Here is an 18,754-nt window from a genome sequence, read left to right on the forward strand (position 1 = left end):
CATTTGAGAAGGAATTGTTCACACCACAAGTACCAAGCGCGTTGAGAAACAGTGGAGCCTTTCTACACATGCAAGAGAGCCATTGGCAAAAGTTGGGGGGTTTGGACCGCTTGTCATGCATTGGCTGTATACTGCAGTTGTAAGGCCTATATTGCTTTATGGTATTGTGGTCAGGAGGTGGGAGCTTGAAAAATCCATCTACTGTTCAATACTGCAATGAATTTAATGCTACACCTAATGCCTCTGAACATGGTGGCCAGACAAATTGCAGCGACCACTGCTGTGAATCTAAGAATTTCTATTTGCTCGTGAGGCGGCTATGGATTGTGCTATTCTTGATGCAATGGTATAGATAGTGTGGATTACACATTGCCTGAATGAATATATATATATATATAGCAGGGATATTGTGGTTCCAATCGGTAATATCGGGAATATATATATATATATATATATATATATATATATATATATATATATATATATATATATATAAGTACTGTACCACTATTCCCGATATTACCGATTGGAACCACAATATCCCTGCTAATATAATTAACATAGACTTTTCTATATGGATTGTTCCAGACTAGATGACCAGGTGGGTTTTGGAGTTTACTCTGAAGAAGTAGGACTGGTTATATCGAGAAGATTACCTGACCGCTGTAGTGTGCATCAAGCGGTGATACTTGCAATGAAACAAGCTTCAAAAACCACTCTGGAATAGTGACACCATTTGGAAGACAAGTTTAACATGGCAGAATACCTCCCAAATGTAGCCAGCATTTGTAAGGGGATAACCACCGATGAAAATTTTTTCTGATGTTCATGCCGGGATTTTAACTCAGGCGTTCGTCGTCATAGGGCGGACATGCTAACCTCTGCGCCACGATGGCCTTCATCTTTTAGACATCGTGTCCTAAAAGGGTGCTCAAAGACATTTGTTAATATCGTAAGGGCGGTTTTTCCTCCTTTACCCCAAAAGCGACAATATGGGACGCAAATGAAAGGTTTCGGAAGTTGAGTACTAATTGGATAATAAACATTGTGTTCAGGTACCTAGAACCAAAACCCCACTTAAACAGGCACATTGGACTATAATGACAATATGGGACTCAAATAAAGATTAGGACTCAATTTGCGGGTTCTAATGTTGTATCCGATTTGTTACTTAGACCAGTCCGAAAGTCTTCATACAGCGTCAAAACATTAAAAAAACTGTTTCTCAAAGCCATTTTAGAGCGTAGCGAAGTAAACCAGCCCAGGTAATACTTTATACCCAGCTCCATCTCATGGTGATAAATGCAACAAGTAAAAGCGTGCACAAAATAAATTTAGTTGGAGGGCATAACTTTATTCTACATACCAAACCTCTCTCAAACCAGCAAAAATTAAAGTTCTAGGAACTGAACAAGGGTGATCGAGAGACCGGTTTACATGGGTGCTATATGAGGTTCTTGACGGATTTGGACCGTACTTGGCACAATTGTTGGAAGTCATAACATAAAAATTGCAGCTTTCAGAGGCTCAAGAAGTCAAATCTGGAAATCGGTAATAGTCCGATTAGGACAGTACTTGGCACAGTTGTTAAAAGTTATAACAGACCACTATAAGCAAAATTTCTGAAAAATCGGACAAAAATGAGGTTTCCAGGGACTCAAGAAATCAAATCTGGAGATCGGTTTATATGGAAACTATTTCCAAATCTGAACCCATTTGCAATTCCCAACGACCAACATCAATATTAAGTATCTGTGTAAAATTTCAAGCGGCTAGCTTTAGGCGTTCGGCCGCTATCGTGATTTCGACAGACCGACGGACATGGCTAGTTCGACTCAGAATGTCGAGACGATCAAGAATATATATACTTTATGGGATGCTAGATCAATATTTCGAGATGTTACAAACGGAATGACTAAGTTAATATATCCCTATCCTAAGGTGTAGGGTATACAAAGCCGTTGCAAAGCTGGCTGCCCTTATTTTATAAAAAAAATGCCTAAACTGGAAATTACCTCCAGTAGTATAACTCCCCAGCCCTTCCCCCAAACTATTGATACATAAAATAGCGTCAGTAGTCACTTTAATATTTAAATATGTCTACGAATTACTTAATTATAAAATCATACAGCCCACAAAAAATCTTCATTAAAAGGTCTATTTATATATCACTTTAAAGTCTCATATTTAAAGGGCTTCAAATTTATAGTCTTAAATTTAACGTTATTGTTAAGATATGCTAATTAAATAAATATTTTCTTTCTTTACTTACAGATTACCCAAAACGAATGCCAAAGTTTTGAGATCTGAAACAAAAGATAAGAAAACAAAAAAAATCATATTAGTGAGCTATCGATCCAGTCATACACCGACACCCATACAACAGGCCATATGAAATTTTATTTAAATAATAATTAACTCAAAAATACCAAAACTAAAACAACCACCTATCCGCAAGCACAACAAACACGATTTTAACATAAGTTTTTGGAAAGAATTTTCAAAACTTGTTGCTGCACAAAGAAGTAGTACTCGTAGTTGGCACGAATAAAAAAATCAAAAAAAAAGTTTAAAAGTAAGCAACAAAATTGCACAAAAAATATATCCATGAATTAAGAAAATTGCCTCGCCATACATGCAATTGAAAAAGTGAATGAATAAAAAAATTTTAAAGTGAAGTGGCATTCCTTATTATTTTAAGTTAAATTTAAAAGTTTTAATATAGCAATAGCGTGTTTAGTGTTTGCAAGAAAACCAATAAAAAATCTAAAGGCTTCTCTTTCCCTCTCCTCTATAATAAAATCAGTGATTAATTAGTGGAGAAATAAAACTTCCTCTGAATAAAATCAAAATCAAAAAAAACCCACACGAACGTCTTTGTAAAAATGCCAGAAAATGCATAATTTTTCGCAATCTCTCAATTGAGAAGTGAAGAAAAAAAGATTATTTTGTGAATTTGTGTTGTAAAAAAAATACAAAAAATACAATTTGAATTTATCATGTAATCAAATGCCAAATGCAACATTCCATGGATTGTGGTTTTTAACAAGACGAACGAGCATAACGAATAAATCCAAATCCATATCCAACGCCCTAGTCCTCTCGCTGGCGTGTTGTGAGGGGCCTCATGGTTGAGGTGGCTTCTTCAGTAGGGAGTGGGGCATCATTTTATTGCATGTGGTTACAATAAGTTGCCCATTTTTTGTGCTTTGAAAACAAACAAAAAAAAACAAAACCCAAAAATATTTATTTTGTTTTTCTTGTGGATTTTTGGCGTTATTTATTCTCTCCAAAAATCAGTTCACTTGGTGCATAATTTTTATCGACCACCACCAGCAACATCAATAACAACAACAACATCGATAGCCACCACTTCACACCATTAATTTGTTATAGCTGCTAGCAGTGGCAGTTTATTTATTTTATTGTTTGAAAAATTCCAAAATCAAGCGACAATTTTTTCCTCGGAAAAATATATAATCCACCACCCCTTCACCGCCCTTCCTTTCCCCATAATGGATGTTTCTGAGGCATTGCCATCATCGCCACGGCAACATCAACAAACAAATGAGCCATTGTCATCCGGCGAAATGTCATTAACTCCCACATTGCAGCCACAAACACCAACATCAACAATGACAGGTATGGCAACAGCAACAACACCGACGACACCATCAACAGCTGCTGTTGCTATTGCTGCCATAACAACGCCAGCACTAGCAACCATAACCACGCCGAGGACAGCCACTCATACACCGCGAGAAATACCCACCATGTACATATTGGATGATCTTTATGACGATGATTATATAGATCAATGTAAGTAGCTTTGAATTCATTTTGTTCTTTTGCAATAGTTGATTTTGTTTTCTTTATTCACACACACATACACACTCACACATTTTATGTTTTTTGCATTGGTAGTTGTTGTTGCACCAGAATACAAAAAAAATCCATGATGTAGCAGAGACTTAAAAATATTTTTTTTCTTATTTAATTTAATTTAGTATCATCTATCTGCACTACTGTAGATAATATATCAGTAAAATTTTCTTTATTTTAATTAAAAATTTCTTTGATTAAAACAAAATTTTATTTGAGTCCAATAAATTTTTCTTTGATTTAATAAAAATTTACTAAAATTTTGTTCTGCGAAAAAAATTTGCTAAAATGTTGGTATTGTTGTTGTACCAGAATACAAAAATTCATTGATGCAGCAGAGACTTAAAAATATTCTTTGCTTATTTAATTTAACTTAGTATCATCTATTTGCACTACTGTAGATGAAATTTCAGTAAAATTTTCCTAATTTTAATTAAAAATTACTTTGATTTAAATCAAATTTTTTTTGATTTAAATCACATTTTCTCTGATTTACATCAAATTTTCTTTGATTTAAATCAAACTTTCTTTGATTAAAAAAAATATATTTCATTCCAATAAATTTTCCATTGAAAATTTTGTTCCACGAAAAAAAAAATTGCTAAAATGTTGTTGTTAAAAAAAATGTCACTTAACTTCTATCTTCAGAGAAAACTTTGTCTTCAGAGTAAATTTAAAAGAAATTTTAGTTTAGAAATTTAAAACTAGAACTGGTCATATCGAGAAGGTTACCCGACTACTGCAGTGTGTATCAAGCGGAGATCATTGCACATTAAAGAAGTGGTGGAAGTGGTGACATAAATAGAAATAATCAGACAGCCAGGTAGCAATTAAGTACCTGGAGAACGTGTTTCTGAATACAAAAACCACACTTGAATGTCGCAGATCTCTCAACGAGATGGCTGAACATTTCAAAATTCACCGTTTCTGGGTGCCGGCCACAGAGATATCCCAGGGTATTGTAAAGCAGACGAGCTTGCGAGACTAGGAACTACCTTACACATTCTAGGGGAACTGGAATTTGTGGGTATGCCTCTAGTGACATGTAAGCTAAGTCTTCAGGATCAGGCCAGAAGGGCAACGTATGATTGATGGTCACAAAGAGGGGGCTGTTAGCATTCCAAAACTATGTGGCCTAATCTAGACTTGAAGAGGTGTACTGCTTTGCTGTCATTGGCTAGAACAGACGTCTCAGTCATTGTGTCTGTCACGACAGGTCACTATCTGATAGGAAAACGTGTTTGGCAGTAACGATTTTTGCCGAAGCTGTGAGGACGTCGAGAAAAAAGAGTCTATAGAACATCTGCTGTGTGGGTGTGTGTCGCACGGGCAGTCAGAAGCAGTTCCACTTTAGGTTCTCATTTCTTTGAGAACTTGTCTGATTTAGCGGTTGTGAACATTCGCAAGTTGTTGGGCTTTTTAAAGCGATCTGGATGGTTAAACCCTTAGGAACTAAAGGGTGATGCTTTTACCTATTATATTTTTGGCAACACTGGTCGGCAGGCATGTTTCGTGGTTTGTTTCACGTCAAACATCTTCAGTTTGGTCTATAATTTGACCATTAATGGTCTTACAAACGAACAACGCTTGCAAATTGTTCAATTTTATTATCAAAATGAGTGATTTGTTAAGAAAGCTCATCGCGCGCTTTTTCCATTGAGCGACGAAGCTGATTTTTGGCTCAGTGGGTACGTATATAAACAGAATTGTCGATTTTGGAATGAAGATCAGCCAGAAGCATTGCAATGCATCCAGAAAAAGTCACAGTTTGTTGCGGTTTATGGGCTGGTGGCACCATTGGAACGTACTTCTTTAAAGATAATGCGAATCGTAACGTAACTGTGAATGGTGAGCGCTATCGTGAGTTGATATCCAAATTTTTTTTTGTCCAAAATGCAAGAGCTTAACTTGCATGACATGTGGTTTCAACAAGATGGTACCACATGCCACACAATGGACTTATTGAGAGGCGAGTTCGGTGAAAATTTTATTTCACATTCGGGACCCGTCAATTGGCCGCCTAGATGCGTGCGATGTAGACTATTTTTTTGTGTGGCTATTTTAAAGCTCATGTCTATACAGACAAGCCTCTTCAATTGACGCATTAGAAGACAAGGCTGAAGCATTTATTCGTGAGATACCAAAATTGGACTAAGCGGATGGACCATTTGAAGCCCAGTCACGGTCAACATTTACATAAGTGATCTTCAAACATTAAACTATATTGACCGTACTGTCGTTACAAATAAAGATTTCATACATTTTTCTAAATTTAAGGTGCTTTATTTTGGAAAACTTTCCTATAGCTCTTAAAAAGTTACCCTTTTAAAGGTATCTTTTTTCCCCTGTGCCTATGGTATCACAATAAACGAAAACGTCTAAGTGAGTCTGATGGCAGAAATTTTCCTAAATTTAAATAAATTTTCCACGATTTAAATAAAATTTTACTAAAATTTTGTTTTTGACATTTTTCTCTTCAATTTTTTTGTTCGAGAATATTTTACAGTAATTCAATCTTCAGAGAAAATTACCATAAGATTTTGTCTTGAAAGAAAATTTTAATAAAATTTTGTCTCACTAGAAAATTTCCCAAAAGTTTTATGTTTAGATAAAATTTCTCAAAAACTATGTTTTAAGATAAAATTTCACTGAAATTTTGTTTTGGAGAAAATATCAATGAAATTATATCTTTAGAGAAAATGTCAATAAAATTTTGTCCTTAGAGAAAATTTCAATGAAATTTTATTTTTAGAGAAAATTTCAATGAAATTTTATTTTTAGAGAAAATTTCGATGAAATTTTGTCCTTAGAGAAAATTTCAATGAAATTTTGTCTTTAGAGTAAATTTCAATGAAATTTTGCCTTTAGACAAAATTTGAATGAAACTTTGTCTTCAGAGAAAATTTTAATGAAATGTTGTCGTTAGAAAAAATGTTAATGAAATTTGGTCTTTAGATAAGGTTAGTTAAGATTGAGTGGGTTGCCCACAAAAGTTGAGTTCACTCGGAGGCCAGGAGGAATGTTAAACCCGAGCGGGCGGTGAAGAAACGGCCATCCCCACGCAATCAGGGATGTACATACGGAGACCTACCAGAGGTACGTTCATAAGTTCAGCCAGATCGCAGAAGAAACGGTTATGACCCCTGTTAAGGTACTCATCGACCTTTTATCTTACGCCAGCAACTCCCCCGTTCTCCTCCTTTCGATGACAGGCCAGAGAGCCTTTGATTTCCGGCAGCCATTCACCAGGTACCATCTCGCCAACGACGCCGTTATGACCATCCCCTCTAGTGTGTTCAGTAGCTCGACAATGCCATTTGTAGGCAAGACCGGTGGCAGGTCCGTCCGGCGTCCCCTCCTGAAGCACTCGTCCGCCCTCTCATTTCCTGGAATTCCCTCATGTCCAGGAATCTATGTCAACGTAACCACGTATCTCGTCCTTACTATCCTCGGCCCCAAGGCTTCGAACGCCGCCATACTGTCTACATAAATCCTGAGTTTTGATGGCGGTAAATCCCTTACTAGATTTCTCTTGCGGATACATACCGATATTGAGTGCGTCAGAGTAGACCCCCAATCCAGGGTCTAACTCTATCTTGAAGCCATCGGTGTAGATCGAGGTCTCATCCTCGTCAAGTACAGTGTTCGCTGTACTCCCAGGAAAACGTATGGGGAATGTTTAACGTATAGGAGATCCTCCTATGACACCCAGAATCGAACTGTGGCCGCAACCATCCTCCTTTAGCATACCGAGCTCCCTCAGTCTAACAGGCGCAGTTCCGAATATAGGCTTCAATGGGTTGCATATCCATTATCGCGTCCAGACCTGCATGCGGTGCGGATCTCAGTCTCTGGACCTTCTCGAATTCCCTCCTTGCATAACATTTCACTAAAATTTTGTCTTTTGAAAAGATTTCACCAAAATTTTGTCTTTCGATAAAATTTCACTGAAATTTTGTCTTTTGAAAAGATTTCACTAAAATGTTGTCTTTCGATTAAATTTCACTTAAATTTTGTCTTTTGAGAAGATCTCATTGAAATTTTGTCTTTTGAGTAAATTTTACTAAAACAAATGATGCTAGCATTATGAAGTGAAAACCACCGCCGAAACGTTATGTCGATGTTATCGAGTCCAGACGTTCAGCCAGGTGGCCTTTAATTGTAATGTATAACAATTTGTATAATTATTTGAAAACTGTTATACTGGTATACTTGAACTCTTATACTTATTTTTTTTTATTAAATTTAGCCCTAACCTTTATAACGCCATAACTCATTGCTTTCATGAACATGTCAACAACTGTGCATTAATTTTAATTGTGAAAAAATCTGTTTTATTCGTTAGCTTTGTTTACATTCCCATTGTAGACTAGTGCAATGACTTTTGTTTTTTTTATTTCATTATTGTTATTATTACATGACACTTTTCTTACTTAGCACCGAAAAGTTGTGGTTTGCATTTTTTTTGTTTGTTTGTTTATTTTAATTTTTTTTATTTTTCATTGGCAAATAAGATTTGAAAGCTTTAATTTTGTGGGATGATGTGTGGTTTTTGTAATAGTTTTTTTTTTTTTGCAAACAATTGTTTGGTATGAATGCGACTGTTACTACTTGCAGTTTGGTAACATGAGTTGTGTAAATTACAAAGAAAAACAATAGGGAAAAATTAAAAATAACAAAAAAATGTTTATCCTGAAGATTAAAAAAAAGAAAAAGCGGCAATTTTAGTAACAATGATTTGTAGGCTTTTTTTATGATCTTGTTGTATAACAGAGCCTTGGTTTAGAGCTTCAATTTGTCAAAAATGTGCCAAATGGCTTATTAATTTTTTTTTCGAATCTTTCATTTACTTCACTCTCACATTCATTTTATCGAACATTACCTCTCACAAGACTATTTAATTAACAGTTACAATATCTGTTACTAAATTTTAGTTTAACGGAAACCTTCAACGCTTTCGTATGACAGTTATCCAGTATAAGTTGTGTTATATGTAGAGTCCGGATTTTTATGCAAAATCGAAATTCTCCTATCTATTACTTGGCAAATGAGGTAGTATTTTGCAATAAAGTTTGATTTTGAAAACATAAAATTACTTGAAACCTTCGATTCCGTGAGAGTGTATGCAGTACTTCACCTTATTTTCCGAATAATAAATGTCAAAATATGGATTTTGGATAAAAATCTGGACTACAGTCATAAGTTAAAAATTTACTTGAATGAATTTTTAACATCTCTAAAAAAAAGTTGGCATTGGAGTAATCGCATATCCGCACTACTTGATAATTGCCGCAGGAAAATGTTCCTGTGAAACTTTGGGCAAATTTCATCGAGTGTTTGAGTTTTACAGACCCATTTTCTCATACCAAGTTTTAGAATAATTTAATCCATTTGATTTATCCTTAACCCCAAGACAGTAGTCGCAGCAATCTAATGCCTATAGGAACGTTTAAAAAAAACACATAAAATTCAGAAAAATTCATGAAATCTTTTTTGAATCGAGAGTACGTCCATATAATTCAATGTTTGTAGATTATTTCATGCAAATGTTGACCGTGACTGCGCTTCAAATGGTCCATCCACTTAGTCTAATTTTGGCATAAACTTTCCAACAATTCGGCCGGCATCTCACGAATAAATGCTTCAATGTTGTCTTTCAATGCATCAATTGAAGCGGGCTTGTCTGTATAGACATGGGTTTTAACATAGCCTCACAAAAAATAGTCTAAAGGCGATAAAGCACACGATCTAGGCGGTCAATTGACCGGTTCCGAAAGTGAAATAATATGTTCACCGAACTCGCCTCTCAATAAGTTCACTGCTATGTGGCATGTAGCACCGTCTTGTTGAAACCCCGTCAAGTCAAGCTCTTGTATTTTGGGCAAAAAAAAAGTTGGATATCATCTCACGGTGACGCTCACCATTCACAGTTACGTTACGATTCGCATCATCTTTACAGAAGTACGATCCAATGATACCACCAGCCCATAAACCGCACCAAGCTGTGACTTTTTTTGAATACATGGGTAGCTCTTGCAATGCTTCTGGCTGATCTTCATTCCAAAATCGACAATTGTGCCAAAAATGAGCTTCGCCATAAAATGGAAGAAGCGCGCGATGAACTTTCTTAACAGAGCACGCATTTTGATAAAAAAAATTCAATAATTTGTAAACGTTGTTCGTTTGTAAGACGATTAATGGTTAAATTATGGACCAAACTGAGGATGTTTGATAGTCAATCAAAAACCGAAATGTGCGTGAGCTGCTTAAACCAGTGTTGCCAAAAATATAATAGCCCTTTATATTCCACAGTTGCCTTTTATATTTCGGGATTGGACAACACTTGTGTTGGAATCTGCCAACTGATAGCCCTACATTTTTCAGGTTATACGCTTGACATTTTTGAGGTTATACGTACTCAGAACGTTTTAACATACGATCGCTATTTGTGATGTTTCAAAGATTCATCTCGTCCAAAAAATGAAATTAAATCGTGAAAATTTTCGTGCAATTATTTTTTAAATTTTTGATGTGGGTTGACTCAACCACAGTGCATCGATGAACTTAATTAAATTTTTGGAGATGAAGCGCCATCAAGGACCAGTGTTTATCGATGGCATGGTGAATTCAACTGAGGAGGTAGTTCACTCCAAGACAAATTTCGTGAAGGTCGTCCCAAATCAGTTGTTGTTCCAAAAACCATTGATGATGTGCGCCAACTGATATTGCAAGATCGTCATGTGAACTATCGTGAGATTGAGACAAGGACCAGCATACCGTCAATATTGCATGAGCATTTGACCGCCAAAAAAATTTGTTCGCGTTAGATCCCACACAATTTATCAATCCCTCAAAAAAAGGCTCGTGTCGATTGGTCGAAAGAAATGCTCCAAAAATACGATCGCGTTGTTTCGAAACACATCTATGACATCGTGACAGATGATGAATCATGGATTAACGCGTATGAGCCCGAAAGTAAACAGCAGGCGACTGTATGGTTGTTTTAGGATGAGCCAAATCCAACAATAGTTGCTCGCGCAAGAAGCTCTTCCAAGCAAATAATCGCCTATTTTTTTCGGAAAATTTGACATTTCGCAATCGTTGTACTATAACATCGCAAAAAAGTAAATTCTCAGTGGTACATAGTTGTTTTCTAAGAAATCAGGAAAACTAACCGCCAAAGACGTATCACTCCCCAGCATGACAATGCGAGCTCTCACCGTCCGCTCAAAGAACAGCATTTTTGAGCACTCAAAACATTGATCTGACTTGGCACCGAATGACTTCTTTTTATTCCCCTTTGTAAAAAATAAAATGAGAGGTCAACGTTTTTTGAAACATGAAGAAGCGTTGATATGTTCAGAAGGTATGTTTCGTAGATACCTCAATCAGGTTCAAACGCATGCAAAAGTGTATAGATCTTTATAGGTAATATTTTGAAAAACAATAAAGCGATTTTCGATGATTAATATTTGTGTTTGTTCTCTAATCCCGAAATATAAAAGGCAACCTTCGTATAGAGGTCTGATAACTTCAACATATTGTCAATGCAATGCGCTGGTTAAAACCTTGACGTTTGCAATTGACACTCTTGCAGGTGCATGCGTTTATGTTAAAATTCCTTTTCAATTCTAAGAAGTTGTTAAAGAAAAGTTTTGAGACCAATAATTTTTCAAAGAAGTAGAAATTCGTAGCCAATTAAAAGAATTGTCTATTGAGTTCCATTGATACTCTATTAACACATAAATTATTAGTAAAATATTAAAACTCTCTTTAATCGACCGCTGAAGCTTTTTACTTAATTCTTGTAGTACAAATAGCTTTGTTTAAACATCATTTAAAACTTTTAGGTTGTTATTACGAGCAGTTATTTTTTTAATTATTTTTGTTATTTTTCTATTTTGCTTTGAATTCGTATTCTGCATAAAATTTACGTAGTCCAATTTCCGAACTAAATATATTTAACGCATTGTTTAAGTTGTTGTTTACACATATTTTTCTAATATACTCTGTACTTGTCTTGTCCGGAGCACGTTGTTGACTTTTGATAATTTGGTAGATTGTGTTGTCTTGAAAAAAAGATAGTATTGGCATTAATGTGGACAAAATTTTATATTTTTTTTAACAGCCCGCCATAAACCAAGTAAGTATCATAATACATTTTTCATACCTATGTTTTATAACATTCTGTAAATTTTATTAAGATTGAAAGGATCATCTGGTCACTGGTAATCCAAGCACGCTACCAACTCGGCTTGTTAACTTATAGCTTCGTAACCGGTTATACATAGTCAACCGAAATATTGGAAATAAATTGAACAAAACTATCGAAAATAATTGTGATTTTCCTGACCTAAAAAGCCGAAACTATCCGACAAGTCACAAAAAAAATTTCTATAAAAATTAAATTTTGTCAACATATCTTTAAAATAAAAAATGCAAATTTTGTCCATGAACATTCCACTAAGGAACAGGGGCAAACTTCACATATATCAATGAGTGCAGTCCGATTCAAATTTAAGCTCATGGATAAGGGGCCTCCTTTTTATAGCCGAGTCCGAACGGCGTGCCGCAATGCGACACCTCTTTGGACAGAAGTTTTACATGGCATAGTACCTCACAAATGTTGCCAGCAGAAGGGGAAAACCACCATTTTTTTATGGTCTCCTCAGGATTTGAACCCAGGCGTTCAGCGTTATAGGCGGACATGCCAAACTCTGCACAACGGTGGCCCACTTTCTATCTTTAAAATAAGATTTTGAAAAATTTTTGTAAAAAATTTAATTTTGAAAAAATTTCTTTTAAAAATTGAATTTACCAAAATTTCCTTTAATAATGGAATTTGAAATTTGACTAAATTTCCTATAAAAAATATATTTTGCCAAAATTTCTTATAGAAATGAAATTTTGACAAAATTTCCTTTAGGAATTTAATTTTGATAAAATTTTCTAAAAAATTTAATTTGACAAAATCTTCTATAAAAATTTAGCTTTGAAATCATTTTCTATAAAAAACGAAATTATTACAAAATTTCGTATAGAAACTAAATTTTAAAAAATTTTCTATTAGAATGAAATTTTTCAAAATCTTATATATAAAAATCAATTTGTGTTTGTATGTCTATTCTGTATAGATTCAACAACGGCGCAACTGATTTTCTTGAAATTTTCACAGATGGCTCATAATGATCTCGTAGTGAAAATAGGTTACCACATTTTTTGATATCGTAGCGGGCGCCGGACTCTCCCCCTTTACCGTAATTTTCAGAAACGCCATATCTCGGAGATGGGTGGTACGCGAATTTTGTGTGCTCTCTTTTAGAAACCTAAAACCAAAAATTTGGTATCCAAATTTCGAATGGGGTACTTAAGGTGGCCGCCCCACCCCCAAAACCCACCAAATTTATTTGTAGACCAATCACGACAATATGGGCTATGTTGCTATTAGCATCGTTGGATAAGTTAGATTAGAATAAGGGAAGAAAGATTTGATTTGTTTTTCTATTGCGCTTATGAATCATCTGAAGTCGTATTAAAGAGTCCTGTTCAAATTCAGATGTGTGCTTTCCGACTCTTACTCTAGTTGGGATAATTGTAAAGCACTATGAAAATTTCCTATAGAAATAAAATTTTAACAAAATTTTCTATAGAAATTTTGACAAAATTGAAATTTTCACAAAATTTCCTATAAAGAGTAAAATTTCTTTCTTTGGAAATATAAACTTGGGAAAAAATTCTAAAATATAAATTTTTTGTCAAAATTTTTTACAAAATTTTAGGTTGAGAAAATTTTCTAAATAAATAAAAATTTTACAAAATTTCCTATTCCAGTAAAATTTTGACCAAATTTCCTACAAACATGAAATTTTCAGATTTCATTTCTGTAAAAAATGTTGTCTGAATATTTCATTTTGGAAAATTTTAAACTCCCTTAAAAAAAACCTTTTTTATTTTACATATGTATGTGTGTATATTAACATTTGGTTATGTTTTTATGCTATCCAGTTAATTACCATTCAATTGTCATTTCTGTTTTTATCGAAAAACAAACAAAATAAATCGATTTGCCAGCACTTGATGGCCCTGACAGATACTAGATTTATAAGGCACGACTAAGACATACTAAGTGGGCAGACAGGCAAGCAGGTACGGCAGACCTTGTCGGCGAACGTGTTGAATTTATTGCAATTTTCAAATATGATGTCAATCAAATTCAAATTCAAACTTTAATTCAAAACTATAATCAAAACAAAAAATTAGAAAATATAAACACGACAGAGGTCAGTTACCTTAGTGCGATAAAATTATAATTCGTGATCTATGATTGATCTATGAGTTTGCTTTTAAAATACAACAATGTGGATAATTTAATGAGCATCAAGTCAAAAATAAAATTCAGAGTCTATTGAACGGAAGATTGGTATTGAGGATAATTATGGCTTTGCCAAATGACTTGGTATAAGACCAAATAATTTCCTTTTGAATTGGGAACGAGTTTTATTACACTCGGTAACATAGAAGATATGCGTTAAATTAAGGAGGAGTAAGATTATATGAATTTAATTTCAGACAGTTCATGCATACAAATGTTTTTGACTGAAAAAGTCTCAATATAGGGAACCATTAAGGAACTGGGAGGTTATTTCTTTCATATCAATAAGTGCTGTTCAATTCAAGTAAAGAGAAGTTCTAAATGGTTGAGTACCCCACAAATATCGCCACTAGTTCATTGAATATTAATGAGTCGATTATGGATTGAACCACGAAGTAAAAATTAGTATAAAGTTGGAAATTTTTGCCAATTTCATTTATAATCAGTATTTTTAGAGTTCAGCTACTAAGAAATTCGAGAAAAAAATACGTAATTCAATATAAAAATTAAAATTTCTTTAACAAATTGGACCGTTGGGAATGCAACTGTACTTTGGTTGCCATCTATAAACAAACCATAAGTACGGCAAGTTATTCCCCACTTAGAGAAATGTAAAAACCTACAACCTAAACTTGAATATCTATTTTGCCAAATAAGACCCAGCTAGCAAAAAATATCTCAATTTGGCAATCCTTCCTTAATTACAGAGAAATCTGTTTTCTATTTAGCTGATACAAAAAATACAACTTTTTTCTTTTCCCTTTCCCTTCCATTTACATTTACAACTCATTAACTTGTCATATGTAATATTTTGATTATTAGGAATTTTCGCATTGTGCTTTTAAACATAAATCGTTTTATAAGCAATTTTAAACATTAGTTTGCAAGTTGTTTACAATTTCATCTTGCCTGGGGAGGCAACAACAATGTATGATATCACATCATCATCAAGATTGTTGTTGAATCTATTGGCTTTTGGGTAAGCACCCCTTTCCTCGTACTCTAGGACGTTCAATGTTGGAATGCTATCTTTTAAAAAGAGACGCGCTTAGCTTTCTGATTGAAACCGGTTTCAAAAATCTTAAACAAATCATGATTTGGAATTTTTGTCTGCCATTGGCGTTTGTAGTAGTAATTTGCAGTTTGCCTTTTTATTGAGGTATGTTTGGCAAAATAAAATCCCAAATATTTTTTTCTATTGTCTATACCTCAGTCAATGAATGGTTAGCGCCCCACAAAGTGTATTTTGCAAAAATATCTCACAATGAAATTTTTGAAAAAAATCTATCTATTGAAACTAAAACAGTAACAGCAACAGCAACAATGGCTACAATTTGAGTTGAGCTTTTGCTATAATACTCGTAAACAGTTGCAAATATAGTATCTCCAATGTCAGCTATTATACTTGGGATAATTACATTTGTTAATTGAGATTGCCGGTTTGTATGTAAATTTTGTAAGCAAAGATAAAAACAAGCGAAAGCAAACAAAAACAAAATCTTATTATGACTCTTGAACAATAACACCTCGGGCATAGGAATTAACAAAACTCTGAAAAAGTAACCTTGTGCCAAGTTGAAAAAGTAGCCAAATTGCTATAGGGAAGATTTTTCGATTACACTTGATAGGTTATTGAGGGGATAATGACTATATATAGCATTTAAAAAACAAGTGCTTATCAGTTTTGAAAGTAAAGAAATTCGAAATTTGTTTGCCGAACGAGAATATTTGTTTCATGATGAGTTTATTTCTCTTTCAATACGACCTTATTCATTAAAAATTCTTTAACGTAATGGAAAATGAACCAGAGAGTACAACACATCAACCATGGCGTTTCGAAAACTTGGTAAAGGAGGCCATCAACAGATATCGTTTTGAAGTGGAGACTTCAAATGGGCGTACATTGGTAGGCTGTTCTTATACGAGTATCGAAGTAATTGCGAAAATGCGTTTACGAAATGAAAACAACACTAGCCAAGTTTGACTCTTTGTCACACTAGTCAGAAATTCGTTAAGATTCTCCAGAAAAAGTCCTACGAATTTTAGGATACCTGTGCTGACGCTTGACATACTTTTTTGGTATGAAAACAGCTATACTTTGAATGGAAATCATTGAATTTAAATGATCTCGAGCTGGAATACGTGCGAAAAAACGGGGATAAGATGCCTGGTTAAAAAGAATAATTGTTCAAAATTTAAATTAAAAAGTCGTCTGTATAGTAAAATAAGAATCAATCAGCGACTGCAATTTGAAACGGATGGTGTTCGTTTGTAGATAGGAAATTAAGTTTAAAGATAGTATTTTTATTTTCAATTTTTGTTTCTTTGGTCCGTTTCCATTGCTAAAATCCTACAAAAAAGGAAACATTTTCAATTTTGGGTCAATTTTTTTTTACTATGTAGTCGTCGAATAAGATGGCTGGACAGATGAACACTGTTCATTGAACAGACGAAGTGAGTCCAATTTCTCGCTTTAGATCATGCCTATCCACAAGAAGGTGATTATGATGGCTGCTAAGATAACAGCCTACGAGAAGAAGATACTGCTTGGGCAACATATGATTGTGTTTGCAGCCAAGGAAGGATTCTTGACTCATGCTGGAGGAGAACTGAGAAGACAGGTCGTCTGGATGTAATTCCCCTGCGTGTCCCTCAGCTGGCAAAGTAGAATAGGATGGAGTGGAGAGTAGCGTAGAGGGCAGAGTGCAGACTAGAGTGGCAAGTAGGGTGTAGAGTAGAGTGCAGAGTAGAGTGGAGAGAAGAGTAGAGTAGAGGGTAAAATGAAGAGCAGAGTGCAGTGGAGAGAAGAGTAGAATGGATGGTAGAGTGGAGGGTAGAATGAAGAGTAGAGTACAGTGGAGAGTAGAGTGCAGTGGTGAGTAGAGTGAAGACTAAAGTGTTACTCTCCACTTTAGTCTTTAGTGTTAGTGTTACTCTCCACTTTAGTCTTCACTCTAATCACCACTAGGAACTAAAATAAGGAGTGGAGAGTAAAGTGGAAAGTAAAGTGGGGAGCAGAATGGAGAGAAGAGTGAAGAGATTAAAGTGGAGAATAGATCGGAGTGGAGAGTAGACTTAAATGGAGAGTAGAAAGGTAGTGGAAATTAGAGTAGAGTGGAAAATAAAGTGGAGAGTAGATCGGAAAGTAGAGTGAAGATTGGAGTGGAGTAGAGTGAAGATTGGAGTGGAGAGTTGCTTGGAGGGTAGAGTGCAGACTAAATTGCACACTAGAGTGGAAAGTAAAGTGAAGAATAGAGTCAATAGTAGAGTAGAGAGTGCAGTGTTTATAGAGTGAAGGGCAGAGATGAGAGTAACGTAGAAAGTAGAATGGAGAGAAGAGGTTAGATTAGAGTAGAGTCGATAAAAGAGAGGAGAGTACAATAGAGCGCAGGGTGGGGAGTAAAGTGCAGTGGAATTAAATGGAATGAGAGTGGAAAGAAGAAGTGAGAGTGTAGTGAAGTGTAGAATGAAGAGTAGAGTGGAGGGAAATAAAATTTCCAACAGAAATGTTGAGAATAGAGTGGAGCCGATAGAAGAATGGAGAGTAAAGTGGAGTGGGGAGTATAGAGTGGAGTGTGTAGTGTGTAGTGAAGAGTATGTGGAGAGTAGAGTGGAGAGTGGTGTGGAGAAAAGAGTAGAGCGGAGTGGAGAGAAGTGTTGAGTGTAGAGCGGGGACTTGAGTGAAAAGTAGAAGGGAGTGGTGTGATGAGTAGAGGGAAGGGTAAGGAAAATGGACAGTAGAGTGAAGTGAAGAGTGGGAAATAAAGAGGAGTGGAGAGTATGGAAAGAAGAGTGGAGTGGAGTGGAGTGAAGAGTAGAGTGGAGAGTAAAGTGGAGAGTAGAGTGGAAAGAAGACTGGAGAGTAGAGTGGAGTGGTGGGTAGAGTGCAGAGGAGAATGGAGATTAGAGTGAAATGTAGAGTGGAGAATAAAGTGGTGTGAAGAGTATAGTAGAGTGAAGTGGAGTGTATAGTGAAGAGTGGAGTGAAGAGTAAAGTGGGGAGTAGTGTGGAGTGTAGAGTGGAGTGCAGTGGAGAGTAGAGTGAAGTGTAGAGTGGGTGGATAGTAGAGTGAAGAGTACAATGGAGAGTAAAGTGGTGAGTAGAGTGATGAGTACAGAGGAGAGTAGGGTGGGGTGTAGAGTGCAGTAGACGGTAGAGAAGAATAGAGTGGAAGGAGAATGGAGAGAAGAGGTGAGAGTGGAGTTGAGAGTAGAATGAAGAGTAGAGTGAAGAGTAGAAAGTAGAGTGGAGCCGAAAGTAAGGTGGAGTGGAGAGTGTTGAGTGTAGTGTAGGGTGAAGAGTGGCGTGGAGAGCGGAGAGTAGAGTCGAGTGGAGTGTAAAGCGATAGGTTGGTAGTAGAGCGGAGAGTACAGTGGAGGGTAGAGTTGAGAGTTGTTTCAAGTGAAGAGTAGGAGTAGAAGTAAGAGTAAGAGTAGGAGAAGGAGCAGGTGTAGGAATGGGAGTAGGTGTAGGAATAGGAATAAGAGTAAGAGTAGGAG

The 18,754-nt window shown here is 35.5% G+C and overlaps 2 protein-coding genes across 4 annotated transcripts in view; one reads left to right on the plus strand and one right to left on the minus strand.

Annotated features, from left to right (window-relative positions):
- Positions 1-18,754, minus strand: part of LOC106084327 (general transcription factor 3C polypeptide 3) — a 237,951-nt gene that overhangs the window by 109,115 nt on the left and 110,082 nt on the right. The window contains exon 3 of the mRNA XM_013247924.2: positions 2,273-2,306. The gene's annotated coding sequence lies outside the window, so the exon portion shown is untranslated. The remainder of the gene's footprint in view (positions 1-2,272; positions 2,307-18,754) is intronic.
- LOC106084326 (mucin-2) overlaps positions 1-18,754 on the plus strand; it is a 198,202-nt gene that overhangs the window by 81,041 nt on the left and 98,407 nt on the right. For 2 of the 3 annotated variants that reach the window (XM_013247917.2, XM_013247918.2), the window contains exons 2-3: positions 2,275-3,819; positions 12,011-12,025. In XM_013247917.2, the coding sequence (XP_013103371.2) occupies positions 3,516-3,819; positions 12,011-12,025 (319 nt within the window). In that variant the 5' untranslated portion in view covers positions 2,275-3,515. The remainder of the gene's footprint in view (positions 1-2,274; positions 3,820-12,010; positions 12,026-18,754) is intronic. The other variant, XM_013247920.2, reaches the window with a different exon arrangement.

Source organism: Stomoxys calcitrans, chromosome 5 (genome assembly GCF_963082655.1).
Source record: "Stomoxys calcitrans chromosome 5, idStoCalc2.1, whole genome shotgun sequence".
In the NCBI taxonomy this organism is placed as follows: domain Eukaryota; kingdom Metazoa; phylum Arthropoda; class Insecta; order Diptera; family Muscidae; genus Stomoxys; species Stomoxys calcitrans.